The sequence below is a fragment of the Stigmatopora argus genome, chromosome 6, assembly GCF_051989625.1.
Source record: "Stigmatopora argus isolate UIUO_Sarg chromosome 6, RoL_Sarg_1.0, whole genome shotgun sequence".
Classification (NCBI taxonomy): Eukaryota; Metazoa; Chordata; class Actinopteri; order Syngnathiformes; family Syngnathidae; genus Stigmatopora; species Stigmatopora argus.
The window spans coordinates 1152999-1180114 of record NC_135392.1 but is presented as its reverse complement, the minus strand read 5'-3'; the positions used below and the strand labels follow the sequence as shown (position 1 = coordinate 1180114).

The 27116-nt window shown below is 42.3% G+C and overlaps 4 protein-coding genes across 7 annotated transcripts; 1 reads left to right on the top strand and 3 right to left on the bottom strand.

Annotated features, from left to right (window-relative positions):
- Positions 1 to 269: 269 nt before the first annotated feature.
- LOC144075424 (large ribosomal subunit protein eL22-like) lies at positions 270 to 2158 on the bottom strand. Its single transcript, XM_077602407.1, has 4 exons — positions 2054 to 2158; positions 1641 to 1754; positions 727 to 851; positions 270 to 470 (listed from the first exon to the last, which is right to left on the bottom strand). Exons 1-4 carry the CDS (start codon positions 2063 to 2065, stop codon positions 329 to 331), a joined length of 393 nt encoding a protein of 130 aa, XP_077458533.1. The 5' UTR covers positions 2066 to 2158; the 3' UTR covers positions 270 to 328.
- Positions 2125 to 16667, top strand: LOC144075420 (RING finger protein 207-like). 2 transcript variants are annotated; one of them, XM_077602401.1, is made up of 20 exons: positions 2125 to 2237; positions 2660 to 2832; positions 3781 to 3971; positions 7264 to 7396; positions 7460 to 7604; positions 8375 to 8456; positions 8543 to 8618; positions 8687 to 8812; positions 9349 to 9395; positions 9738 to 9810; positions 10754 to 10822; positions 10932 to 11000; positions 11070 to 11179; positions 12451 to 12583; positions 13549 to 13734; positions 13798 to 13849; positions 14420 to 14537; positions 14606 to 14686; positions 15408 to 15508; positions 16353 to 16667. In XM_077602401.1, the coding sequence occupies exons 3-19, from the start codon at positions 3781 to 3783 to the stop codon at positions 15463 to 15465; spliced, it is 1749 nt and encodes a 582-aa protein (XP_077458527.1). In that variant the 5' UTR covers positions 2125 to 2237; positions 2660 to 2832; the 3' UTR covers positions 15466 to 15508; positions 16353 to 16667. The 2 variants fall into 2 exon arrangements, with proteins under 2 accessions (XP_077458527.1, XP_077458526.1); XM_077602400.1 differs by having other exon boundaries at positions 12406 to 12583.
- Positions 5064 to 7164, bottom strand: zpr1 (ZPR1 zinc finger). The gene has a single exon (XM_077602402.1). The coding sequence runs from the start codon at positions 6946 to 6948 to the stop codon at positions 5611 to 5613; it is 1338 nt and encodes a 445-aa protein (XP_077458528.1). The 5' UTR covers positions 6949 to 7164; the 3' UTR covers positions 5064 to 5610.
- On the bottom strand, positions 16335 to 25553 carry agtrap (angiotensin II receptor-associated protein). 3 transcript variants are annotated; one of them, XM_077602403.1, is made up of 5 exons: positions 25420 to 25553; positions 24361 to 24395; positions 23621 to 23729; positions 23328 to 23538; positions 16335 to 16507 (listed from the first exon to the last, which is right to left on the bottom strand). In XM_077602403.1, exons 1-5 carry the CDS (start codon positions 25444 to 25446, stop codon positions 16368 to 16370), a joined length of 522 nt encoding a protein of 173 aa, XP_077458529.1. In that variant the 5' UTR covers positions 25447 to 25553; the 3' UTR covers positions 16335 to 16367. The 3 variants fall into 3 exon arrangements, with proteins under 3 accessions (XP_077458529.1, XP_077458530.1, XP_077458532.1); XM_077602404.1 differs by lacking the exon at positions 16335 to 16507 and adding an exon at positions 17623 to 17720; XM_077602406.1 differs by lacking the exon at positions 16335 to 16507 and adding an exon at positions 22760 to 23047.
- Positions 25554 to 27116: the final 1563 nt, after the last annotated feature.

The window sequence follows — 27116 nt, the reverse complement described above, 5'->3', positions numbered from 1 at the left end:
TGATTCATGTAATAAGAAATTAGATAAATATTTCCACTACTGCAAAAAAAAGCTCAGCATGAATCCATCATCTTTATATTATTGTTGTAGTTTGCCAAGAATGAAAAGTACGCTGCGTCCAATATTTGACCTCTTGTGGTAGATTACATAATGGAAAAAAATTGTCATATAACAGAGTAGTAGAGAAGAACTTGGGTGTCTTACTTTGCGGGGGAATTTGGAAACTTACATGTGATTTTTTGTGCACTGAAATGAAAAGAAACACTGTATTCCATCTTTGGGTTCTTTTATTAAACTCTGCGTTTTTGTGTTTTTTTTGAATGTTTTTCTAGTCATCCTCTTCCTCCTCTTCATCCTGGTTGATCTGGAAGTAACGCAGCTCGTAGCTCTCCTTGGTGTTGGCCACCACGCGAAGCCAGTCCCGCAAGTTGTTCTTCTTCAGGTACTTCTTCGTCAGATACTTCAAGTACCTAAAAAAAAAAAGAGTATATTTTGGTCTAGTTGCAATTTGGCATGGAAACAGCCTCATGCCTGTAAGTGTGTATTTGTCGCCCTCTAGCGGCAGTCGCTTTTTAAACGAGTTTGAGTGTCTTTTCCATTGAGGCGAATGGCAAATGTCCAGTTTGGACGAGTAAAATGAATCGAATTGAATGCTTTTATTGTCATTATAAAATTATGAGATTTAAAATGACACTCCTGACAAAAAAAGAATGTTTATAAAGTTACCTCTTTGAAAAAGGAACTTCAGAGCTGACTGTAATTTTGCTCTTGCTCCTCTCGATGGACACCACGCCGCCGCCCAGGCCTCCCGCTTTACCGTTGACTTTAATGCGCTCCTGAAGAAATCGTTCCTGAGGGGAGAGAATGTCACAAAAAAAATCTAATTTAGATCTTAAAAATGCAGCTATGGACAAGGAATAACTAACTCGGTTGATGTTTTGGGCATTTTTTGCCCTTGTAAAATGTACAGGTTTCCACACTTTAAAAAATGTCCACTTTAGGAAAAAATATTTTTTCTAAACCAAGTAATTGAAGAAAATGACAAAAAAAATATCTGCCAATGTAACAAGTAAAAAATGATTACAAAAATAAGCCTTTAATCTTAGTGAAATCATGCTCAAGGGGTGGTATCTTATTTTAAGTAGACATTTTATACACAAAACTACATACATTCTTGGTAAGACTGATTTTTTTTTAGTGTAATTTGATTTTTTTCTTGACTTTTACAGCAATGTTGGTTTCATTAGTGTCATTACAAATTTACAGTATAAAATGTAATGTATATATATTTTGGGGGAATATGCCTCTATATTTGAATTAATATAAGAAAAAAATGCGATACATTCAGCTTTCTCGAGGGCGATTTTTATACTGTCACTTGACATTTTTCTCTTTATTCTGCTCAAATTTGATTCCATAGTGTACATTCAATCAGTTAAAGCTAAAATAATGAAACAAATACAAAACAATCTTTTTTCAACCTGAATAATTTCCTCAGAAAGTGACAGGGACCTGTCAAAATTGTACATATTTTGAAACTATCATAACACAAGCATCTTACGATGTCACCCCAATCAAATCTATTTGAACATTTGTAGCGAATGACTGACAGGTGTCAAAAATAACCATAATGGACTCACAAAGTTGGCCGCGTCCATAATGCCATCCTCCACAGGGTGCGTGCAATCCAACGTGAACTTTAAAATCTGCTTCTTCCTCTTCCCACCGGGCTTTTTGACCACTACGTGCTGCTTCTGGTGAGACACAACACGACAATAACATTTAAATCACGCTGCTGACCAGTAAACACGCGACATTTTTCCACGCTAGAACACGCCAACCCCTTGCTGTTTGCGTGGGGTAGCTGCGGCTAAGCTAACGTTAGCAATAATATTGTTGACAAGCGACGCGAAACGAAGAGGCCGACGAGTGCCGAAAAACGCCGAAGGCGAGACTTCGTAACACTCGGCAAGCTTCTTTACGTTACATCGGGGAGGACTTATATCGTATTTATTGCGTGTGGGTTGTTTAGCCTGGTCGCCGTAGTACTCACGGTCGGCGCCATGGCTGACACGTTCAGCAAAAAGGGAGACGGAAATGCTGGGCAGGACGGATAATAGATGGCTTCCCCATCGATGAATCGGCGTTCGATTGCAAATGTCTGAAGTGTTTATTACAGACGACGTGTTTTTGTTGTTGTTGTAAATATATAGCTCGTTACGTTATGGATTTAGGAGGTAAAATTAAACAATTCCACATTATTTTTTTAAATAAATGCCATAAAATGTATATAATAGTTGGAAAAAAAATAACTTTGAACTGAAATTCAACCTTATTTAAATTTCGTATTGCTATTAGCATTATAGCTAATATAGGCAGGTTTCTGTATTCATCAGTAACACTGATTTTTATGAGGAATACATGTATATTTAATGATTTCACCCTTTTTTGTGAAAGAAACGGTTTAAAAATCAAAAATACAAGAGTTAAGAGGCTCAAAAAATATTTGGACGGCTATAAATGCTCAATCAACTCTCCGTTAAGCTCTCCGTTCATTAGCCGATTAAATGTGGCAGCTTAGTCGGAGATATGACTCTGAACGAAACCGTGACGACATGGAGTTTGACACCCCTGGCTTATAAATTCCTCTTTCTTCTAGATGCCGTTTGCCGTCTTTTCCGAGAGCCCGGCCGCAGTGGAGATGCCGTCTCTCGGACAAGTGCACTAGGCAACACGTGGGGCATCCGGCAGCGGGCGTCAGCTGCCCGAGGGTCCACCATGGAAGCATTGCTATCATTCCTGCCGGGGCCAGCCTGATAGCGCCGCTGCGAGGTAAGAGTGCCTCTCTTATTCGCTCTCGCCGGACTCTCCAGCTTTATTTGTCCGACGTTCTTTGTTTTGCGTGAACTTTGGATAACCACCAATCGCATGTCAAGGTAAGCGTGTTTGTTTATTTTAATCCCGACGGGAGTTATTTGATTCCCGCTGCTCGTAGCAAGCAGCTACGGGCTAAGTTTGACTCCATGAAACATGCTAGCGTCTTTTAGCGTGCGCAGATGATGGAACTTTAAAATGGGATTGGTCCAATTCATTTGCAGCGGGAGGGCTGCTGGCGGTCAATCGCTCTCAGTCAAAATGGATTGGACATCTCCTTGTATATTTTGAAATGTTGACTTTTGATGTGGACAGCCCGGTGGATGAGTGGGTAACGCGTCGGCCTCACGGTGGGGGATCTGGGTTCAAATCCAGGTCGGTCTACCTGTGTTGAGTTTGCATGTTTGCATTTGTGGGTTTTCTCCGGGTACTCATTCCCAAAAATATGAATGGTAGGCTGATTGGACACCAAAAATTGCCCCTAGCTACAAGTGTTTGGATGTTTGTCTCCTTCTGGCCTGTGATTGGCTGGCCACCAATTCAGGGTGTCCCCCGCCTCTGGCCAAAGTCAGCTGGGATAGGCTCCGGCACCCCCTAGTGAAGATAAAGCGGTTCAGAAAATGAGAAGAGATTTGTTTCAGGATATGTTTTGATCCAATTTATTTATTTAGACCAGGAATGGGGAACCTATGGCTCGCGAGCCACATGTGTCTCTTTTGATGGGTCCCCCATTGACTGCCATTGGCGGCAATAGACGTCTCTTTCATTTGAAACAAACAGCTCAAATGGATTGGACGTCCACTCATAATAAACGACTTCAAATCAAAGGCAGAAAATTGAAAGACGTAATTGAATACATTTCCTGGTCAATGATGCATTTTTGATTTTTGATTTTTTTTTTTTCAGATGGCCGGAGGTATTTTGAATAACTTGGACAACCTGTGCAATGTGGACTGCGCCAACGTACACCCCCTGGTGTGCCACCTGTGCCACGAGCAATACCAGTCGCCGTGTCTGCTGGATTGCTACCACATCTTCTGCGCCCGCTGCTTGCTGGGACGGACCAATGACAGCCGACTCGGCTGTCCCCTCTGCGGGTAAGACTCCACAACACAAAAACGTACGATTTTAGTCAAATTACAAACCAATTTGGACCTGGAGTGTCCTCAAAATGCGTTTTTGGCCAAAAGCGTAGGGCCAGTTTTTGCTCTGGGCAATGGGGGCGACCGCCCCCTGTGCCATCTATTAGGGGGCGCGCGACAGCCGTCCTAAAAATAATGTTTTTCCCTATCATAATAACAGTTGTCTAAAGTTTTATCCCTCATTTTCACGTAAAATTAGTGGCATAGAGCGGCTGTTCCTCGCCGTAGTTTGCGTCGGGGCCATTGCCTCCCTCTAGTGTCACAAAAGTGCTACTGCATCCAGTTTCAAATGCATTTTTTTATGATTTAGTTGATATTTTCACATCATCCAAGTCCAGAAGAGTCAAGTTTTACCCTCATCGACGTCTAAAATATAACATTCAAATCATGCTTATTATTTTTTATTATTATTGATCATTTACATTTGTGTTTATATGCTGGCACATTTGTTGTTTTCTGTGAGACCAAAATTCGTTTTCTTTGCTAAAATGATACTAGAAGAACATTAAGTTGGTGTATTTGGTAAACATAAATAATATGCTATGCTAGCTGTTGGTGCAGTGGTTCTTTTGCTCGACTTGGGTGGGGGCAATGTGCGATCGATTCTTACTCGGTGGCGGCGTTTGTGAATGGTTGTCTGTAGTTTTGCCCAGAGCCTGCTGGGATTGGCTCCAGCACCCCACTTTCGTCCCAGGGAGCAAATTAGCTAGAGCATTTGGCTGGTCCGTGTGCCTGATTGGCCGGAACAGCTGTCCGGATTTAGCCCGTCCGGTCATACGGCGGACAAAGAGTCGTGGCATTTGGCCGCATAGCTTACAGCGAATCAAACGCGGTAACTTGATAGCGATGCATTTCATCTCCGTCAAGGGCGACCTTCGGGTCGGCCAATGGCATCAAAGATTGACAGCTCGAGAACAATTTCAATTTGATAACTTTATTGTACGGTGGTGATTTGCAAAATCCCTGCAAACTACAAGCGTCTCATTCAAATGGAATTGTACCTTCGTGTAAAGTTACTGTACGGTGGATAAAATGAGCCAAAAATGATTGGTATCATGAAATCTTTATTTCCAAATAGTTTTTTCTTTAAACTTCTATCACGTATAGATACATGCGGTGCAACATTCGTGGTTTTAATTGGACGTACCACCTCACCTTAAACATCTGGTAGATCAAACCATATGCATTCAAACAGGGAATTGTCCAAATAAAAAAAAATGTTACAAATAATCACCTTAAAAAAAATACAATGTTGCTCCGATAAATAACCCCGACATCTGGCAAAAATCTAAAATGAGTGAAATCCCACGCTAAGCTGCAAAAAGAATATTTCTTCTGATTCTGCATAATTTACTCAATGATTTCTGCGCTAAATTTCCCATCTACTAATATGCTCTACCAAAATATGCGCAAATTAGTCGCGTAGTTTTGCTTTACTTGTAGTCACTCTGCCATAAAAACAACTTATATTTACCGTGTCACGATTACAAACGGACACGAGCTCAACTGAAGAAGTTCAAAATGGCGGCGCGCTAAAACGAGAAGGTCAATGTGTTTATTTATTTATTTTTTTAGATGAGAGGCGGGTCCATTTTCAATTATCGTCCTGGTAGTTTTCCGTCTTCATGTCGTTCAGCCCGAGATCTTCGTTCTGCTCGAACGTGCGCTCGTACGTTTCCACCGTCATCTCCGGGTCGGGTTCCGGCACGTACACGTTCTCCAGGTAGCTGTTCCCCGCCGGGTCGTCCAGGACCAGCCGGACCTCCGTCCGTCCCGCCACGATGTCGTCGATCTTCCGGCCGAACTCCTTGATCTTGTCGGCGCGGGACGCGTCGCCGCTGTCTCCGCCCACGAAGGGGTTCTTGGCCACCACCAGATCCTTGATGTCCGTCAGGAGACCCTCGACGGTGGTGAACTTCCCGCAGACCGCCGCCATGCCCAGCTCGAAGTCCAGCTCCGGGATGAGGACGGCGCAGGTCTCCGACTTGAGCAGGTCGCGAGTCATGTCGGACGGCGAGGTGATCCGCAGCGTGATCCGGGTGCCCTTCTCCTCCGTGGCGCCGCCCGACTTGACCTCGTTGGTGCGGTGGCCGCACACGTCGCAGTTGGTGGCCATGATGACGGCCTCCTTGAAGTGAGGGATCTGGACCAGCTTCATGTTGGTGCTAGCCGGCGCGTTGCACTCGGGGCAGTTGGTGTTGAAGACCAGAACCTCGCCCCGCATGGTTTCCAGGTCGTCGCCCGCCGGCGCCGTGTCCTCGTCCGGATCGTCGTCGGCCCGCAGACCCAGCTGCTTCTCCTGCTGCGGACTCCTGCGGAACCAGGACACCGTCAGGGCCTCGTCCTTCAGCGGGGCGGACGGGTTCTCCACGAAACTGTTGCCCGACGGGTCTTCGATCACCAGCGTGAAGGCCTCCTCCGCGGATTTCAGCTTCTTCAGCTTCTGCAGGAAAACCTGGATTTTGTCGGCCACTTCGGGCTCCGCCTCCCGCCTGGACGCCTGGTCCTGCTGCAGGCCGGCCACGGCTCGGTCCAGAAGACCCTCCACGGTGGAAAGAGCGCCCTTCTGGGTAAACGGGGGGATCTCAAAATCCAGCTCGGGTATCCTGGTGGTCGCGCTGTCCATTTTGACCACCTCGCGGTTCAAGTCTCGCTTGCTGCTGACTTGGAGCGTGTATCGCACGCCTTGTTCCTGGATGCGCCCCGCCGATTGGATCTCCGTGTTGGACCAGCAACAATGGTCGCAGCTGAACGAACTGACGATGATTTCCTTAAAAAATGGGATTTTGGTGAGGAGCAAACGCGTCGTGCCGTTCTGGTAGCAGTTCATGCACAGGCTCTCGATCTCGGTCGGCTGCCAGTCTTCGTCGTCGGCGCTCAGGTCTTTAAAAACGTTGCTCCCTCGAACGTGTTCCTGGGCGATGACGGACATTTTGACGCTTCGCTAGTGCTCGTCGTTGTCTATAAAGTGTTTTTAAGTGGGGTTCGGTTCTGATCGTTGAAGTTTAGAGACGGTTTACAGTTAGCACATGTTAGCAATGACGTCCACGCAGCGACTTCCGCGTTTTTTTCTTCGAGGCTGGCCGCGGGGAGACCTGCACTGCCCCTACAGGCTTATTTGAGTACTGCAACTGATCTGTACACACTTAAGTTGCATGAAAAATGGTATAAAAACGCAATTAACTCGTTTTAAATGGCCACCTTTCACCATTCGTGCTATTAAGCGATATTTTTTTGCTTTTCCCAGCTACACGTCCATCATAAAGGGGAACAACGGGCTGCCACCAGAAGACCGTCTGCTCAAGTTCCTGGTGGACAACAACGCGGACGCCGAGGAAATCGTGCAATGCGCCAACTGTGACCAAGAAAGCAATAAAAAGGTGGACACGTATTTTCTTCTACTGCCACACGTTTTCATTCACGGCTCTCGTGTTTGTGTCCAGGACACGGGCGGGATGTTCTACTGCAATACGTGCAATCAGCCCTTGTGTTGCACCTGCAGAGAAGTCACGCACAAGGCCCGAATGTTCGCCCACCACGACATCGTCTCGCTGGCCAAGCGCAGTAAAGCCAAGCACAGGAAATGCGGTGAGTTTAAACTATAGTTTGTGTCCTTGACGGGGGCGGAGTTGCAATCTGTTTCGAGTCAGTCGGAAATAACTTCAAATGGATTGTTTACATGTGCACTAGCATAAATGCTAGTTCAAATAATTGCTAAGTCAACTATGACCCTGGACCTTCATTTATAATCCCTTCTTGTATTTGTGTTATGAAATTGTATTATTTTAATGTTAATGCTCAAATGGGAGTCACTTGCAACTTACTGCAATTTTTCTAATTTTGCTCATTCTAATGCTAATTAGCACCTGCGCCATGTTGACATTTGTTCCGCCACTGTAGAGTCAACAGCATGTCTACCTTTTCATTATTCCTTCATTTTCTGAATCGCTTATTCTCACAAGGGTTGCGAGGGGTGCTGGAGCCTATCCCAGGTGACTTTGGGCACCAGGCCCGGGACACCCTAAATGCCCATTGCAGGGCACAAGGGGACAAACGACCACTCACATTCATACCTAAGGACTATTTAGCCTACAATTAGCCTAGCATGCATGTTTTGGGAATGTGGGAGGGAACCGGAGTCCCCGGAGAAAACCCACGCAAGCCCGGGGAGAACATGCAAACTCCACACAGCGAGAACCCACCTGGGAACTGCGAGGCCGACGCGCTAACCACTTCTCCACCATGTCTACATTTTCCACTAAGAAAGCCAATCTACGCATAGCACTGCGATATATTATTATTTCTTATTTTTGTTTACGTGGCCACAAGTGACCCTAAAATTGTCTCCTGGGTGCTAGCTCTACACGAGGAGCCCTACATCCTCTTCTCCACCGAGAACAAGTCCATGCTGTGCGTCAAGTGCTTCCGAGACATGCAAGTGTGAGTGAAAGTGCCACGAAAAGCCGTTCGAGCGCCTCCCGGCCACCACGTCGCCACCACGTCGCGCCTCTCCGCGTCCTCCGCAGGGAGAGTCGAACGCACTGCATCGACATCGAGACGGCCTACGTGCAAGGATGCGAGATGTTGGACCAGGCCGTGCTGGTGAGAAAACCAAGGGGCGTCCGTCCCAAACGACCTGCGTCCCCAACGAACGTCTCCCGCCGACGCAGGTGGTGAAGGAGCTCCAGACGTCCACTCGAGAGACCATCTTTCTACTCAGGTCCATGATCGGAGAAGTATGTCTAAACGTGGAGGAGGAGGAGAGCGCCATCTGCTCTCTGTTTAACAGTTTGCAGGTAAGCGAGGCAACGTTTTTGGTTGTTGTAGTTCATGCGCTCGCCACTGGTGTCAAAGGAACGGCCGGGGGGCCCGATCCGGGCCCCCCGCCTCATTTTGTGCAGCCCACGAAAGTCAATCGTTTCATGTCGAAAGTTTCATGCTAGAATTTAAATGAATGTAGAGAATATTTACTCAGGTTTCCTTATTTCATTTTCAGAAAAAAATTAAAATGAAATAACTTTTTTTTAAATTAAAAAAAAATCATATTTGCAATGTATTTATATTTTTTACGAAAAAATGTCTAATCTCAAAATTAAAATGAAATATTTACAGTTTTTGTTTTTAAAAAAAGTATAATAATCAAAAAATTAAAATATTACACAGAAACAAAACAAGAGCAATATCACTATGTGACCACAGCATGTCGCTGTTTATCCAACTGCTCCAAAAAAAAAAGACGTTGAACTGGAGGCGTTTTTATGCACTTTTTATTTCAACACACCCCGGAGAATACGCTATCCTCACGTTTGCTTGTTTTGCCCTTACTCGACAGGAAAAATTAGCCGAGAGGAAGAAGATTCTGCTGAAGACTGCACAGAGGTACAACAGAACACACAGTGGGAACATTTCATGGCATCATTGGAACACCAAAGCACGCGTCATAAAATTTTACACTACCAAAGAAATAATTTCATCTGAAAGCACCATCCCTTATTCATTCATTTTACAAACCGCTTATCCTCACATACATCGCTGGGGGTGCTGGAGCCTATCCCAGGCTACATCCCAATGAGACAAACAACCAATCACAAATGGCTAGAGGCAATTTAACATACAATTAGCTTAGCATGCACGTTTTGGGGATGTGGGAGGAAACCGGAGTACCCGGAGAAAACCCACCAAAGCCCGGGGAGAACATACTCAATGAAGGTTTTTGTGCAGCCAGCACGAGGAGAAGGAGAAAGCGCTAAAGGAGCAGCTGTCACATCTCACTTCGCTACTGCCAACCCTCCAGGTACTTGGACACACACGCCCCTTTAAACGCACTGTCATGCTAGTGGAGTGTGTACAGTAATCCCTCGAATATTGCGGCTTTACTGCATTGTGTTTTTTTCTGGGGGAATTTTTTTTGTGTATATATATATATATATATATATATATAATGTATGTATATATATGTATATATATATGTGTATGTATATATGTATGTGTATATATATGTGTGTATATATATGTGTGTATATATATGTGTGTGTGTATATATATGTATATATGTGTGTGTATATGTGTATGTATATATATATATGTATATATATATGTATATATATATAGATATATATATATAGATATATATATATATATATGTATATATGTATATATTTAAAGTTCTTAAAATTTTCAAACAAAATTAGAATAAAGGTTAGATGACATTTATTTTTGAGTGTGTTTATATCGTAATCCAAGTTCATTTAAATTTGTTTATGTTATGTTACCGGCGCGTTGCCATGCAAAGAGTCTCTCTCTCTCCCTTCTGCAAAATCCGTCTAATTTGAGTAATATTAAACATAATAACCACTAGTTATTTGTTACTCTGTTAATAGATGGCGAATTAGAACAAATAAAAATATTTTTCCAATCCAATATCCTGTTTTTTTATGTTTTTTTTCCAGTGTGGGGACGAATTAATTTAATTTAGTTAATTTCTATGGGAAAAGTTGATTTGACATAGGAGTAAATCGACATACAAGCTCGGTCCCGGAACGCATTTAGCGCGTATCTCAAGGTATTACTATATTATGAGATTAAGATCGAACTATTATGAGATTTTTGAATACTCTTTGAAAATATTCTCACTTTTTCAGTGTATAAAAAAAACACCTGATGGTGAGACTTAAAGATCGCCATTGTTCCAAATACAAAGCCAAGTTGTAGATGTTTATCAGGTTCTTTGTTTGCAGGTCCATCTGGTCACCTGCTCCGCCTTCCTCAGCTCAGCCAACATGTTTGAGTTTCTGGACATGGGTTACGTGAGTGTGTTCCACCGCCAACAAACGTCAATAAATCGCATCCATATTCCCGCCGTGGAAAACGGAAGCGGTCCATCTGTCTCGTTGAAGACCCTTTTCACCCCCGTAGCAACTGATGGAGCGCCTGAAACGAATCGTGAAGCTCCCTCATCGTCTCCGACCCGTGCAGAGCAGCAAAGTGAGTGTGGTTTTTGCCCTCCCCTTTCAAATTAAAATTGAATTCCAACCCAAATGCCATCGCCGCCAGATCAACACGGATTTCCGCAGCGAGTTCGCCCGCTGTCTGGAGTCTTTGCTTCTGATCGGCCAACGCCGCGCCCCGTCCATCGCCGGCTCGTACGCCGGCGTCGCCACGAGGTGAGATCGTTTCCGAGACTCTGCCTTCCGCGAATACCGCGTTCCGGGAACGCCGGCGAGTCGGGCCGAACCGCCGGCCCCGGGCGAGACGTCCAGACGCGAAATCCCCCAACGGTTTCCCAACGCGATGGAGGGGGAGGGGCGTGACAGGTGGTGTCGGAATGAGTTCTGTCAGAAATTGGCCCCAGACCTGACTCATTTGGTCCAGAACGGATCCCCTTGAGTGAAATCAAGCCCGGTCAAGTGCTAAGCTAAGCTAAGATAAGAATTTGCTAGCAGGCATGTTTTGGAGATGTGGGAGAAAAACTGGAGTACCCAGAGAAACCCCACACAAACATGCAAAGTCCACATAGCGAGGATTGACCTGGGATTGAACCCACGACCCCAGAACTGCGAAGCTAACGCGCTAGCCACTCATCTGCCGGGTTGCCTAAACCTGAAAATGGCTATGTAAAAATGCATTCATTCCATTTTTGTAACTGATATATCCTCACTAGGGTCGCAGGGGGTGTTGAAGCCTCGTGCCAGAAGTCATCTTATCAGATTGGCCAGCCAATCGCAGGGCACGAGGAGACAAACAACCAATCACGCTCATATCTACAGGCAATTTAGCATACAATTAGCCTAGCATGCATGTTTTGAGAATGTGGGAGTAAACCAGCGTACCCAGAGAAAACCCGCGCAAGCCTAGGGAGAACATACAAACTCCACACAGCCAGGACCCACCTGGGATCGAACCCTCGCCCCCAGAACTGCGAGCCTAACACGCTAAACACTCCTCCACCGGGCAGCCTAAACCCAAATATAGCTGTTTAAAAATTCACCCACACAAACAAATGAAAAACAATCAAGGCTTCCGAGCCTCTATCTTTCTCCGCATGTAATTCCATCAGCGCTCTCAACACTCGACACGCTCAAGTCGGGGATGGGCCGGCACTATTTTTATCGTAATTTCACGGAACCCTGCGGAATTAATCCGCGGGCCGCCGGCAGCTTTTGTTCTAGGACGCCCCGTGTCACGGGGGTGGGCAAAGTATTTATTAAAAGCCAGGTGGCTGGCTCCGCCTCCCCTGGCCGCCTGGCTTCTCCCAGCGTCGGTGGCGGACCGATCGATAAATCCGGCACTCGGCTTGTGGTGGAAATCGGCGTTGGCGGTGGGATTTTCTGTGGGATGTAACGGCGTGCGAAGAGAAAGCAGCTGTGATGTTCTCCCCACCTCACCTCAGGCTGCAGTCGCCTCTCTCCATGTCTTGCCGCTCCCTGTCTCTCAGTGACATGCCGCTGGGATCCGTGTTGGGCAGGAGGCCCACGTCCCACCGCAACATCTGCACCAAGGTCCTCCTGGCCGAGGGCCGCGAGACGCCCTTCACCAAGCACTGCAACAACTACGAGAACTCCTACCGGGTGAGTGGACGCCGTTCCCGGGCCGCAAAAGCGCCTTTTCCGGGAATACAGTAATCCCTCGATCATCGCGACTTCATGACATCATGGTTTTTTTTTTCTGGGGGAAATTTTTTTGTGTATGTTCATAAAAATGTGAAAATCCTCGCTGAAATTCGCAACCGGAAGCCACTCCCCTGTCCTCCGCTTGCTACCAGAACTGAAGTAAAAATAACATTTTTTATTTTTTTTTTTTACAAATTGTCTGGTCTACATTAACCGCCATAATCGAGGGATAACTGTCAAACTCGGGTTGGTTCGCGGGCTGCTTTAACGTCAATTAGATTTCATGTGGGCCAGACCATTTTAGATATAATATTTAGATTTTTTTTTAAATTGGATTATAAGAACTGGATCAAAAGCCCTAAATATTCAGTTTTTTATAGATATAAAACTGCTTATTTGAACTTTTATTTCTTAGTAAGGGAAAACATCTAATAATCATTTTTTTTTCATTTCAAATGGAAACTTAAATTATATTCAATATTAAAATGGAAAACAGAAAATATTTTTATATATTTATTTTTAGATTTTACAAAATGCTTTTCGACCTAAAAACACCAAAAGAAAAAAAAGGATAAAAATTGCAATTATTGATTTAAAAAAGGGCAAATCAGGAAATGTAATATACACCTATAATCTTCATTTGAATTTGATCCTAAAACAGAAAGTCCGCACTCATGATTTACTTACTCGGGCCGTACAAAATGATCCGGTGGGCCAGATTTGGCCCAAGGGCCGCCACTTTGACACCTGTGCTGAACCCTATTTTCTGTCATATTAGCCATATCTACGTAAAAGCCGCACCATTAAAATGGTTGAATTGGACAATTTCCCTCGTATAAGCCGTCGCCTGATTCACAATTTTCAACCTTTTCATCATTTTTTGTGTGTGACAAATACGTCACATTGGCGCGCCTGTTCTTCAGACTCTGCAGACGGAGATTCAGAGCCTGAAGGACCAGGTCCAGGAACTGCACCGAGATCTGACCAAGCACCACTCGGTCATCGACACGGACCAAATGGGCCAGATCCTGGAGCGCTCGCTGCACATCGATAGTTGCATCGCCTCGCAGTACAGCACGGTGGAGACCATGAGGGCCATGTTCGAGGAGGTGACCGTTTTGCTCCTAGAAATGTTCTGGGGGAAATCCTCTTCATGCTTCTTCACCTTGCAGATCTGGGAGGAGACCTTTCAGAGGGTCACCAACGAACAGGAGATCTATGAAGGTTGGTCATTGTTTTTTGTTGTTGTTTTTGTTCTTTCTTTTAAACTTTACTTTTTGGGGATAGTATGCAACTCATTGCCTGCCTTTGACAACTACAGACGTCTCATCAATTCAAAGGTGCAATTAAATAAGTTTGAGTTGGATTAATTTAATAAAAGACTCCTTTTAGTCATTTAAAAAAAATCAAAAACCTTTATTGTCATCATACACACAAAATTAGTGGTGCTACTCCACAAAGTATAAGACTGAGAAAACAAAACACCAAATTGGAGAGCAAAGAGCCACTGCACCCGTGCGTGCCGCCATCTTGGATCCATCTCATTTTCAAATGAAAACAGAACATATTCTACAGATAAATTCACCCATCCAGAATAGATCTAAAAAAACTAGACCCTAATTTGTCCTCCTTTCTCAGCTGCCATGCCCCGCCCACTAAAAAAATCCTCCAAAAAAAGCTATCAATACATTCTACTGTAGCGGCTTTGCAATCAGAACCAAAAAAAAACATTGCAATAAAGTTATATTTATTTTCTTTCTTCATTCCGATGAATAAAAATGTTCTTTTTTTCAGCTCAGCTCCACGATCTGATGCAGCTGAAGCAAGAAAACTCCTACCTGACCACCATCGCCAGGCAAATCAGTCCTTACATCCTTTCCATCGCCAAAGTCAAAGAGCGACTGGAACCCAGGTGGCGTACGGTCGGCCATCTTGGATCTCCAAAATATCCACCCAAACGAAGCGCCGTTCATTTTCCAGACTCCAGGAGCCCAAAGAGTGCCGTGACGATCGCACCGAAACCATGTTGAAGATTTACGAGGACGGCGCCACCCAAAATGCGTAAGTACAACTGAGTTTTATCTCTTTTCTGAAACTACGAGAAAAAAAATACATTCTACGATATATCGCGATATTGTCGGATTGGATTTTCACACTTGTGTTGTGTTTTTAGTGGAAATAAACAAGAAGTGGCTGCACTTCCACTCGCGTCCACTAGGTAACAGCAGTCAGCCGCTGTGCCCCGACGTGTAGTAATCGTGATTGGACGCACGAGGGCCCAGTCCCATATTCAGTACAGTAATCCCTCAAATATTGCGGTTAATGTAGACTAGACATGGCCGCCATTTTTTTAAAAATTGCCAAGTAGGTTTTTTTTGGAGTAGCAAGAGTGGCTTCCACTTACGAGTTTAAGTGTGGATTTTCAATTTTTTATATGAAATAAAATGTTTAAAATAATTAATAGTGGGAAAAAATCGCAAAGTAGTGAATCCACGATAATCGAGGGATTACTGTCCTTTTAAAATGTTTTATTTTCTCATCCTTACGATCCTGCATTTCAGCAGGTTTAGACTAAATCTGGTTGGAACTAAAGCAGGTCTACACAAAAACACAAAATGATGAAACAGTCTATATGTTGTTAAAACAAACACAATTTTAATTAAGCGCTGATTGATATAAATTCACATGTATGTTCAGTCTGACCACTTTTCCCCAGTAGTTTTGCTAGCCACGTTAGCACACGCCACGCCTCACCTAACCTTTGGTTGTTGTGTTTTAACAGTGACAAGCAGACGGGGGTCCCGGAGCAGGACAAGAACAAGCGCCCGCTCGTGCTGTAATGCCGCCACCGCCACGTCCCAACCCGGAGATGCGCCACACAAGGTACGTGACACTTTCTGATCAGTGGGGCGGTGGGTGCGGGTTTGGGGACGGGCTTTCCGCGGGTCAAGTGTTCCCGACCCCTTGGGGGCGCTCTTAAAGTGCCCCTCCGTTTGGACACGCCGACTAAATGATTGAAACTTGTCAGAGTATTCAAAAATTAATAAACAAGAGTTACACAGGTCGTTTACAATTGAAATTTCGCAAAAAAAATCCTTTTTGTAACGGTTTGCCTCTGCATATAATCATTACTACATGATTAAAATTGATTATTTTTTACAATTGACACATTCTTACCATTTTTTTCGCTGTAAATATTTATCAAAAAATAGTCACACATCAGCATGTCCATTTTTAACTTTTACTTCATGATTAAAATTGATTATTTTTACCTTTTTTCCGCTGTAAATATTTATCGGAAAATAGTCACACGTCAGCATGTCCATTTTTAACTTTTACTTCATGATTAAAATGTATTTTTTTTTTTTACAATTGACACAACATTCTTAACATTTTTACAATTTTTTCGCTGTGAATATTTATCAAAAAATAGTCACACATCAGCATGTCCATTTTTAACTTTTTGATTGAAAAGTCATTCTTAGGATTGATGTTTACAACAACACAACAATCGTAACATTTTTTTCCACCAAATAAGACGCAATCTGCGAAAAAATGACAATAAAACGACCATAAAGCTAAAAAAGGAAGATTTTATTGCCAAGCTGTTGCCAATTTATGACCGTTTTTTTCGTACAGGAAGAAATAAGTCTTAAACAGGAGACAGAACAAATGAATCCTGATTCAAAACCAGTTTCAAAAGAATAATAATTGTGTCTTTTGTCAGGTGTTGCGGACGACGTCAATACGCCCGCGGCGCTTTGGGGTCCTGCGCTTGGTTGAAGGGGTTGGCGGCGGCATTGGAGGCGGCGTTGGAGGCGGAGTCCTGTCGCGGATCAATGGACTGGTACGCGTCTCGGTTTCGCCTCATCGAGGGGAAACCTACAAGGCAAATACACTCGTGCTTGAGCGCCGTGGACGCCGTTAGACGTCCGAGCCGTCACATTTGGCCACCGACTATATTTCTCGTAATCATTTTTGCTACTGTGTCCGATATCCAATGGCGGTCACGTTGATAAGTCAATAAATCTTCTTGATCGAATGTGTTTGCGAGCGAGTGTCTTTTCAGGCTTGCCCTTAGTCTCGTCGTGCTCTGCGATTGGCCGGCCTCGAGGCTCCGGCACCCCTGCGACCATTGCGGTAGGGAATATGAGTGAATGGAAACAATTTGATGCATTAATAGATTTAACTCGTAAACTCGGTGAAATTAATCGCAGCAAATTTGGATGGGTTTTTAATTGTTACTTTTCGTAGTCGTTATTTAAGAAAAAACGCCTTACTATACTATGTCGTTTTTTTACAAAAAAAAAGCCTTACTATACTATGTCGTTTTTTAAGAAAAAAAGCCCCGTTATACTATGTCCTTTTAAAAAAAAATAAAAAGCCTTACTATAATATTGGCGTTTTTTTTTCTTTTTTTTTTTGAAAACAAGCCTTACTATTCTATGTCATTTTTACGAAAATAGCCTAACTATATACTGTCGTTTTTTTAAATGCCTTACTATATATATTATGTTTTTTTTTTTTAAAGCCATACTATACTATGTTGTTTTTTTAAGAAAAAAAGCCTTACTATACTATGTCGTTTTTTGGGAAAAAAAGCCTTACTATACTATGTCGTTTTTTTTTATAAGAAAAAAGCCTTACTATACTATGTCGTTTTTTAAAGAAAAAAAGCCTTACTATATTATGTCGTTTTTTATAAGAAAAAAGCTTTACTATACTATGTCGTTTTTTTTTTAATAAGAAAAAAGCCTTACTATACTAGGTTGTTTTTTAGACATTTTTCCCTCAAATAGAGACGACCGAGTGTAGCCAAAAATGGCCAAGTTAAGTGTGGCTAATTCATGGTGTAGAAGTTCACTTGACTGATTGCCATGCAGGCAATCAGTCAAGTGAACCTCTTATTTATATATCTTATTTTTTCCCCTTACATAGAAACAACCTTGTGTGGTCCAAGACTCCAATAATGCCAAGGTAAAGTGTGTCCACTTCATGGTGTAGTGGTTAACTCACCTGACTACTGTGTGGGCAGGTGGGGTTCGAATCCCGGTGGCTGCTGACTTGCAACAGACTGGTGGATGAACCATTTTGCCTTTATAAAAGACTAAGTCATCTTTCCTTAAATAAAAGCAGCAAGTGACCATGTATAGGCGGGCCGCCTCGTGGTGTAGTGGGTAAGTCACCTGCCTGCGACGTGGGTGTCGAGGGTTCACGTCCCGGTGTCGCCAGCCAACGACTGCGTGGTGTCGGCAGTCGGCCGAAGGCCGACTGTCGAACACCACCAGGACCCCCCCCCCCCCCAACTGTCTTCCGGTCAGCCGAAGGCTGACCGGAACATAATTGTTTTGCTGAAAAAAATGACTAAGTCTTTATTTTAATGAAAAAAGGATCATCCATTTACTGAACTACATAGTGTAGTGATCAGTCAAACGACAGCGGGATTCGAACCCCAGCCTCCCACATGGCAGTCATGTGAGTTAACCTCTAGGCCACAAATTGGCCACACTTTACATTGTCATGATTTGAAGGTCTTGAGTACAAATATATAGAAACAACTAAGGGAAAATGTTTCCCGACCGGGATTCGAACCCAGGCTGCCCACATGGCAGTCATGTGAGTTAACCTCTAGGCCACAAATTAGCCACACTTAACATTGTCATGATTGGAAGGTCTTGAGTACAAATATATAGAAACAACTAAGGGAAAATGTTTCCCGACCGGGATTCGAACCCAGGCTGCCCACATGGCAGTCATGTGAGTTAACCTCTAGGCCACAAATTGGCCACACTTTACATTGTCATGATTGGAAGGTCTTGAGTACAAATATATAGAAACAACTAAGGGAAAATGTTTCCCGACCGGGATTTGAACCCAGGCTGCCCACATGGCAGTCATGTGAGTTAACCTCTACACCACGAATTGGCCGCACTTTACATTGTCATTATTGGAAAGTCTTGACTACAAACGATTGTTTTTATTTAAGGGAAAAAGTATTCCCAACTGGGATTTGAAACCAGTCAGGTCAACAAACCTCTACACCAGGGGTCTCAAACTTGCGGCCCGCGGGCCAACTGCGGCCCTCGGGACGATAATTTGCGGCCCCCGTCTTAATATGAAAGATCGATTTTTTTTTTTTTATTATTTTTTTTATTTTTTTTTTTTTATTTTTATTTTTATTTTTTTACCCCTTTCCCCATGATGGCGCCGTTTAAGTGGCAGCCAGTGGCAGTAGCTCTGTACACTCATGTTTTTCTTGTTTTACAGCATGTTTTACATGAAAAATTAGAGGGAACATTGACATGCACCTGCTTGTGGCCGGTGTGATACTGGTGTGCCGATAGCGAGCAATGATGATGTCGTGACCGGATGATTCGCCTAAAGACGTTTCGCCGACGGACGTTTGACAGACGGACAGGTCGTACTAGTATTTGTTAGTTTAATGATTAAATACAAATACTAGTATTTGTATTTAATCATTAAACGCTGTTTTCAGCTGGATTTGACCGAATTTGAGAGCATTTTGAGCCGTTTGGCGAATGGACGTCTATAGACGTTTTTTTGCCTCCATCGCGATATCATCCAGTATTTGTATTTAATCATTAAATGCTGTTTTAGGATGGATTTGACCCGATTGCTGTCATTTTACGGCTCGGTTCTGCTACATCTGCCTGCCCAAGAGTGCTTATTCCCGGACTGCCATTGATGGTAGACGAACATTGATTTTTACTATAATTTGGACAACACCGGCGGCGGGCCGGATTAAAAATCCTAACGGGCCGTATATGGCCCGCGGGCCGAGGTTGAAAAACTTGTACACACATGATCCGGCGGGGCGAGCGTTCGAATCCCGTTTCGGCGAAACCTCCGTTCGGCCGAATGAACGTTCGGTGGAAGGTCCATTCGGCGACCTGCCCGTCTGTCAAACGTCCGTCGGCGAAACGTCTTTAGGCGAATCATCCGAGTACCGATGATGTCGCTCACACTGGTACTCAGTGCGCTCAGGGAGGTTGTCTTTCTGCTCAGACCAACAAAAAATTAGAGGGAACTTTGGTTCGGAGCTGAATGAACCAATCACGGTGAGGTATACGGCTCTGGAGGGCGGGACATCGGCCGGGCTGTCCAGTGCCTCGCTCACTCACTCATTCATTCCTCCAATCAGCTGGGCGGAGGAGAAGCCGTGAGGCCGATCACTCCGCTCGGCGCGCACACTCCTCCGCTGCTCTCAGCATAGAACTGAATGAGGCGCTATGATCCGTGATCCAGCCTGTGTCAGTGTCTGTAGCCATCTCCGCGATTGAAACGGAGAGCGAAAGTGCACATGCGCCACAAACCCGCGCGACTGAATGTGAAAGATCAACCCGAGACTCATTCCAAGTGGAAAAACATATTACAGAGCCCCAGAGATGTCTCTTTCAAAGCCTGCCGTGAAGAGAAAGGTCGGTGATGAGCACAGACAGTTTCAAGAAAAGTGGGGAGTGCAATATTTCTTTGTTGAACACAGGGGCACCCCGACGTGTCTCATTTACACTGAAAAAGTTGCGGTGCACAAGGAATACAATTTGAAACGTAATTGTTCTATGAGACATGCTGAGGAGTACGAAAAATACCAGGGAGATGAGAGAGCCAACCAGGTTGCCAGTCTTAAAACGCGTCTTCTGAGGCAACAGGATCTCTTCAAGAAGGCTACCAAAGACTGTAATGCAGCAGTCAAAGCTAGCTACGCCGTTTGTGAGTTGATTGATCCTGTGCTAAGTGATCCCAAATGGCTCATGGACTTGGCTTTTCTTGTTGATATCACACATGAGCTTAATGTACTGAACAAGAAGCTACAAGGCCAGGGGCAACTTGTCAGTGCTGCCTATGACAACGTGAGAGCATTCTGCACTAAACTTGTGTTATGGAAAGCCCAGCTCTCTCAGACAAACCTTTGCCATTTCCCAGCATGCAAGGCTCTCGTGGATGCAGGCACACCATTCAGTGGTGAGAAGTATGTTGAGGCCATTTCGAAGCTACAGGAGGAATTTGATCACAGATTTGCAGACTTCAAGACACACAAAGCCACATTTCACATTTTTGCGGACCCCTTCTCCTTTGATGTGCAAGATGCCCCTCCTGAGCTTCAAATGGAGCTCATTGACCTGCAGTGCAACTCTGCACTCAAAGCCAAGTTCAGGGAGGTGAGTGGAGAAGCAGACAAGCTTGGGCAATTTTTGAGAGAGTTGACCCCCAGCTTCCCTGAACTTTCCCGAAGGTTCAAGCGGACCATGTGCCTTTTTGGGAGCACATACTTGTGTGAGAAGCTCTTCTCCACCTTGAACTTCAATAAGTCCAAGTACAGGTCCAGACTTACTGATGAGCATCTTCAAGCTCTACTGAGGGTCTCCACTGCTTCCTCCCTCAAGCCAAATGTGACTATGTGAGAAGAAGCGCTGCCAGGTCTCTAGCAGCAAGGAGTAGGCAAGAGAAGCCGTGTTCAGAATATTTCATGTTCAATGTTCCATTCAAGTTCAGAAAGTTAAAGGTTAAAGAGCTGTTAATACAGACATTTGAAACGGAATAAAAATAATTCATTTTCTCTACTTAGCCAGCCAGTGTATATCTACTGTATGCTCATTAGTATTATTTGGTTTTGTATTACTGATTGATTTATTTTTTATTCATCTTTAAGTTAATTTATTTAATTCATTATTTTTTGTTAAAAAATAAAGATATTTGATAACGTTGGAATGTTTTATCAGTGCTTTTCTTGTGGAAATCCTGATGCGGCCCAGTCTCACCCAGACTCGGCCTCTAGCGGCCCCCAGGTAAATTGAGTTCGAGACCCCTGCTCTACACCATTAAGTGGCCCCACTTAACCTTGTAGTTTTTGGAAACCCTTGAGTACACACAGTTACTTCTATTTAAGGGAAAATGAAAACACACCAGGAGTCAAACCGCACTCTACATGGTCGTTTTTTTAAAGGAAAAAAGCCTTACTATACTAAGTTGATTTTTCGACAAAAAAGCCTTACTATACTATGTTTTTTTTTTTTTTTTTTTTTTTTACAAAAAAGCCTTACTATACTATGTCGTTTTTTAAAGAAAAAACACCTTACTATATATACTGTCGTTTTTTAAGAAAAAAAAGCCTTACTATACTATGTCATTTTTTAACCAAAAAAGCCTTACTATACTATGTCGTTTTTTTTAAACAAAAAAAACCTTACTATACTATGTCGCTTTTTAAGAAAAAAAAGCCTTACTATACTATGTCATTTTTTAAGAAAAAAAAGCCTTACTATACTATGTCATTTTTTAACCAAAAAAAGCCTTACCATACTATGTCATTTTTTTATACAAAAAAGCCTTACTTTACTATGTCATTTTTTTAAAGAAAAAAGCCTTACTATACTATGTCGTTTTTTTTTTTTTTACAAAGAAAGCCTTACTATACTATGTCGTTTTTTTTTAAAGCCTTACTATACATGGTCATTATTTTAAATAAAAATCCTTACTATACTATGTCGTTTTTTAAAAAAAAAAAGCCTTACCATACTATGTCGTTTTTTTTAAAAGCCTTACTATACATGGTCATTATTTTAAATAAAAAGCCTTACTGTACTATGTTGTTTTTTAAAGAAAAAAAAATGCCTGACTATACTATGGCGTTTTTTAAGAAAAAAAGCCTTACCATACTATGTCGTTTTTTTAAGAAAAAAAGCCTTACCATACTTTGTCGTTTTTTTTGCAAAAAAAGCCTTACTATACTGTGTCGTTTTTTTAAGAAAAAAGCCTTACTATACTATGTCGTTTTTTTTTTAATAAAAAGCCTTACTATACTATGTCGTTTTTTAAAGAAAAAATGCCTTACTATACTATGTCGTTTTTTAAAGAAAAAATGCCTTACTATACTATGTCGTTTTTTTAAGGAAAAAAAGCCTTACCATACTATATCGTTTTTTTTTTGACAAAAAAAAGCCTTACTATATATACTATGTCGTTTAAAAAAAAAAAAGCCTTACAATACATGGTCATTATTTTAAATAAAAAGCCTTACTATACATGGTCATTTTTTACGAAAAAAGTCTTACTATACACTCTACCATTTGATCTAGAATCCCAGCCACAGTAACTCACATTAAAACGTGACCATACATTTCTCACATTTATTCCACCGTCCCAAAAAAAACAAACGCTATTTTAAATCGCGTGTAGCGGAAAATATATTCACTCCAATTACTACTAAACTGCGACAGGCACACTTATAAATACACATGCAAACGACAAAGAGAAAATAAAAGGCTCATTCTGGTCTGGGGTGGGAAGGCAAGCGAGCCGATTGGCAGAGAGGACGGAGGGGGAGGGGTCAATAACGGCGCCCGACAAAGGCACTGTCCGCACTGTCCGTGGTGCAGCGACTGTCCACGGAGGTCTCCAAGTCTGAGAGGTCAAAGGGGAAAAGACCCAGGGGGGGAGGAGACAAGGACACAGATAAGACGAGGAGGCGGGGCAACGTGGCATGCCAGGGGGCGGGGAAAGTTAGGGACGGGTGAGAGCGGAGGCCACACCCATGCAACGTTTCCTTTAATCATGCATTTTAATTCTAATGTTGAAAAAGATGAGTAAAAGCAGTCATTTTTATGTGATTACACACACAAACACCTAATTTGCGAGCGAGTCATTTCATTGGCTGTCCACTACAAATCGATTCCATACTGACCGAAGTTGATGTTGTAGTCTCCGCCCCTTTCTCGGTACATCTGATAGACGAAGAAACAGGAGGCGGGCTTGAGCAGCAAGCTCAAGATGGCGGCGGTGGCGCTGAAGCGGAACACGTCCCGCCCCTTTTCCGACGCCAGCTCGCTCAGCGAGTAGTAGATGCCGAAGTGGATCATGTCCGTTAAAATGGTCACCGCCATCCCCACCAGAAACTGCAAAAGAAGAAGAAGAAAAAAAACATCAACCCTGATCTAAACCCCATCAAGAACCAAAGAACAAAAAATGAGGACCCACCAAGAGCACGGCGTCCACGGAGTCCCGATGAGCGATGGCCCAGACCCCCACGGCGAGAACGCTGAAGTTCCCCCAGGCGAAGGAGGAGGGAAGCCAGGCCATGCACCCCCTGCGCACACGGGACAACAAATATATTAACTAATCATGAGAAAGAAAATGGACTTGGTAGCCTTGTTTTGCTAACTTTGATGCTACACATCATATTTTCCATCTTTAGTTGACTTAATTGTGGCCAAAAAATGGTTTGACCAGTTTTAACATAAATTCATAGATTCGTGCTAGCGCCCCCTAGCGGTTGGCGGTCCCACCATCACGGCAACGACTTTAAAGTGCCGTAAAAATAAAAAATGAAACGACTTGACGTAAAGCGTGGATTTCGACCTCTCTCCCGGTTTTTAATTTTGTTATGTTTTGTGTCCGCTAGAGGGCGCGCAAGCTCACTGGACTGTATTTCGAGTCAGATTTGTTTGGTCTAATAATGAAATAAGTGAACGCACGGTGTTAATAATAACAGTTTAAATAGATTAAAAGGAAAGAGGAAGAAGTTCCTCATGAGCCGGATACTCTTTTCACCACATACGTTAGTTAGATTACTTTAGTATTTAAGTACTCTACGTTGACTTTAGCTCAAAGTTAAAGACTTGCTTTTACTTGAGGAACATTTTTGGATACTTTTCGAGCCGTCAAAGGTCGCCAGGGAGAAATTCCACGAGTTAGTGAGAATAAACGTGTCCACTTACCAAACTGTCAACAGCCAGTGCACCCCGACGATGGCCTGGTCGGGAATGGAATGGTACGGTCCGTGGCGTCCCGTGGTGATGACGTTTCAAATGGAGCGGCGTGAATAGGAAGGGATCGTGGCAAAACATAGCATTTCACACAATATTAATAGTCCAAAGATACAAAATAATCGGCAAATTACAATGAAGAAAAAATGCGTGTAAATTTGGAACCACTATGAAGAAAATTATTATCAAGAAAAATGAATTTAAAAATAAAAGGCATCTACACTGACCATTTTAACAACAGTTATATAAAATAATGAATTTGACGTCACAGTCATGCCAGTATAGAACTGATAAAAAGAAAATTATGAATTACCCGTCATTTGAAAGTTATGACATAAGATTCATAATAATCTTGAGAAATAATCCTTCAAAATTAAATGAATCACTTTTAATAAATTACAAGTCAGTCATTCCAGAATAGAACTGATAAAAAGAAAATTATGAATTACCCGTAATTTGAAAGATGTATAAAATCCCAATTATGACATAGATTAATAATAATCTTTAGAAATAATCCTTCAAAATTAAATGAATTACTTTTAATAAGTTACAAGTAACGACTACATTATTGAAAAATAACAATAAGAGTTCAATAACGCACTTAAAAAAAGAATATTAATCAATATAAAAAAAAACATCTGCTTTTAAATTAAATTAAAATGTCCACATATTAAACCCATGCTCAGAATTTAAAATAAACAACCCAAAACGACAGAAAAAAATCCGATAAAATAGTACATCCAATAAATCCCATCAAACAAACAATTTAACAACTTACAAATCATTTAACCCCCAAAAAACTGCTTATCAAACACAACAAAATATTCATTTCTACTTTTATTGATGGCCCACATAATTAAAGCAAAATATTCCAAAAAAACATTAGTTCCCAGTTGTAAAAAGGGGCTCCCCAGTGAAACCAGTGACGAGTGAGGCGTCACCTCGGAGGAATGTGTCATCCTATCGTCAACCCAAGCCAAACAAAGATTGGAAAAAAAAGAGGAGCCTCACCTTTAAATTGATGGCTGGAATTTCCATAGCTGTCCCACTTTTAAAAAAGAGGAACCACACAATCCGCAAACATCGTCTGCTGTTTTGGGTTTTTTTTTTTTGGGTTAGCAAACGCAAACCATGTGACGCCACCCTGACTAGTTCCCATGTGACTCCCCCCCATTCCTCCCTCCCAATCCCCCCCTTCTTTCTTAACTCGCTCTTCCGCTTTCTCCTACTTTACTCCAAATAACCAGTCACATTTTTTTTGATAACACAAAAATTGATTTAATCTCACTAAAAAGCACGATACGTCCAATAAATAAATTAAAAGCCAAAGCACAAAAGTGTATTTGCACACGATGAGCCATCCAATGAAATCAGGGGAATCCCAATCTTTGCATTTCGTACACAAAATTGGAAATGGCACCCAAGGATGCCTCAAAATTTGGAGAAAAACATATTTTACGGCCTAAAATATGTTTTGAACAGTGCAAATGCATTTCATCTACAAAATATTTTTGGATATTTCACCCAGGGATGACTTATACTAGGAGAAAAAAACCATAAAAACAAATTATAAAAGAAAAAAACAGCGTATTTAAGCTGAACCATTGCATTCTAAACACAAAATTGTGGAAGATTGGGAAATTGCACCCAAGGATGACTGAGTAGACTTGAAGAACAACTTTTTTTTTTTCAGTATTAGCGCTGGCAAACAAAACCTTAGAGCACATGTGTCAAAGTGGCGGCCCGGGGGCCAAATCTGGCCCGCCGCATCATTTTGTGTGGCCCGGGAAAGTAAATGATGAGTGCCGACTTTCTGTTTTAGGATCAAATTCAAATGAAGAGTATAGATTTATATTCAATTTCCTGATTTTCCCCCTTTTAAATCAATCATTGTCATTTTTTAATCTATTTTTTCTGTGTTTTTAGTTCAAAAATCATTTTGTAAAATCTAAAAATATATTTTAAAAAAGCTAAAATAAACATTGCTTTAGATCTATAAACACAGAATATTCAGGGATTTTAATCCAGTTCTTTTAATCCATTTATAAAAATAAAAAAATCTAAATATTATATCTAAAATGATCCGGCCCACGTGAAATCAAGTTGACGTTAAAGCGGCCCGCAAACCAACCAGAGTAACCTGACACCCTTGGTCTAAGCCATAGACTTTACTGAATTTGAAAGAGAATTCTTGCCGCTGATTGTGTCATCGGTTTCAACTATGCAGAGGCAAACACTAGCAAAAATCATATTTATGGCAGAATTGGATCTGTCCGAGTCTCGATCCTTTAATTTTGAGATTCACAATTACAGTCTAGACTCTAGACTAAGGGTGTCAGACTCGGGTTGGTTCTCGGGCCTCTTTAACGTCAACTCGATTTCACGTGGGCCGGACCATTTTAGATATCATATTTAGATTTATTTTTTTATAAATGGATTAAAAGAACTGGATTAAAAGCCCTGAATATTCCGTTTTTTATGGATCTAAAACAATGTTTATGTTAGCTTTATTTTTATATATTTTTAGATTTAAAAAAATGTTTTTTGAACTAAAAACACAGAAAAAATGGATTAAAAAAATGACGATTATTGATTTCAAAGGTGGAAAATCAGGAAATGTAATATACATCTATACTCTTCATTTTAATTTGATCCTAAAACATAAAATAGAAACTCATGATTTACTTTCCCGGGCCACACAAAATGAT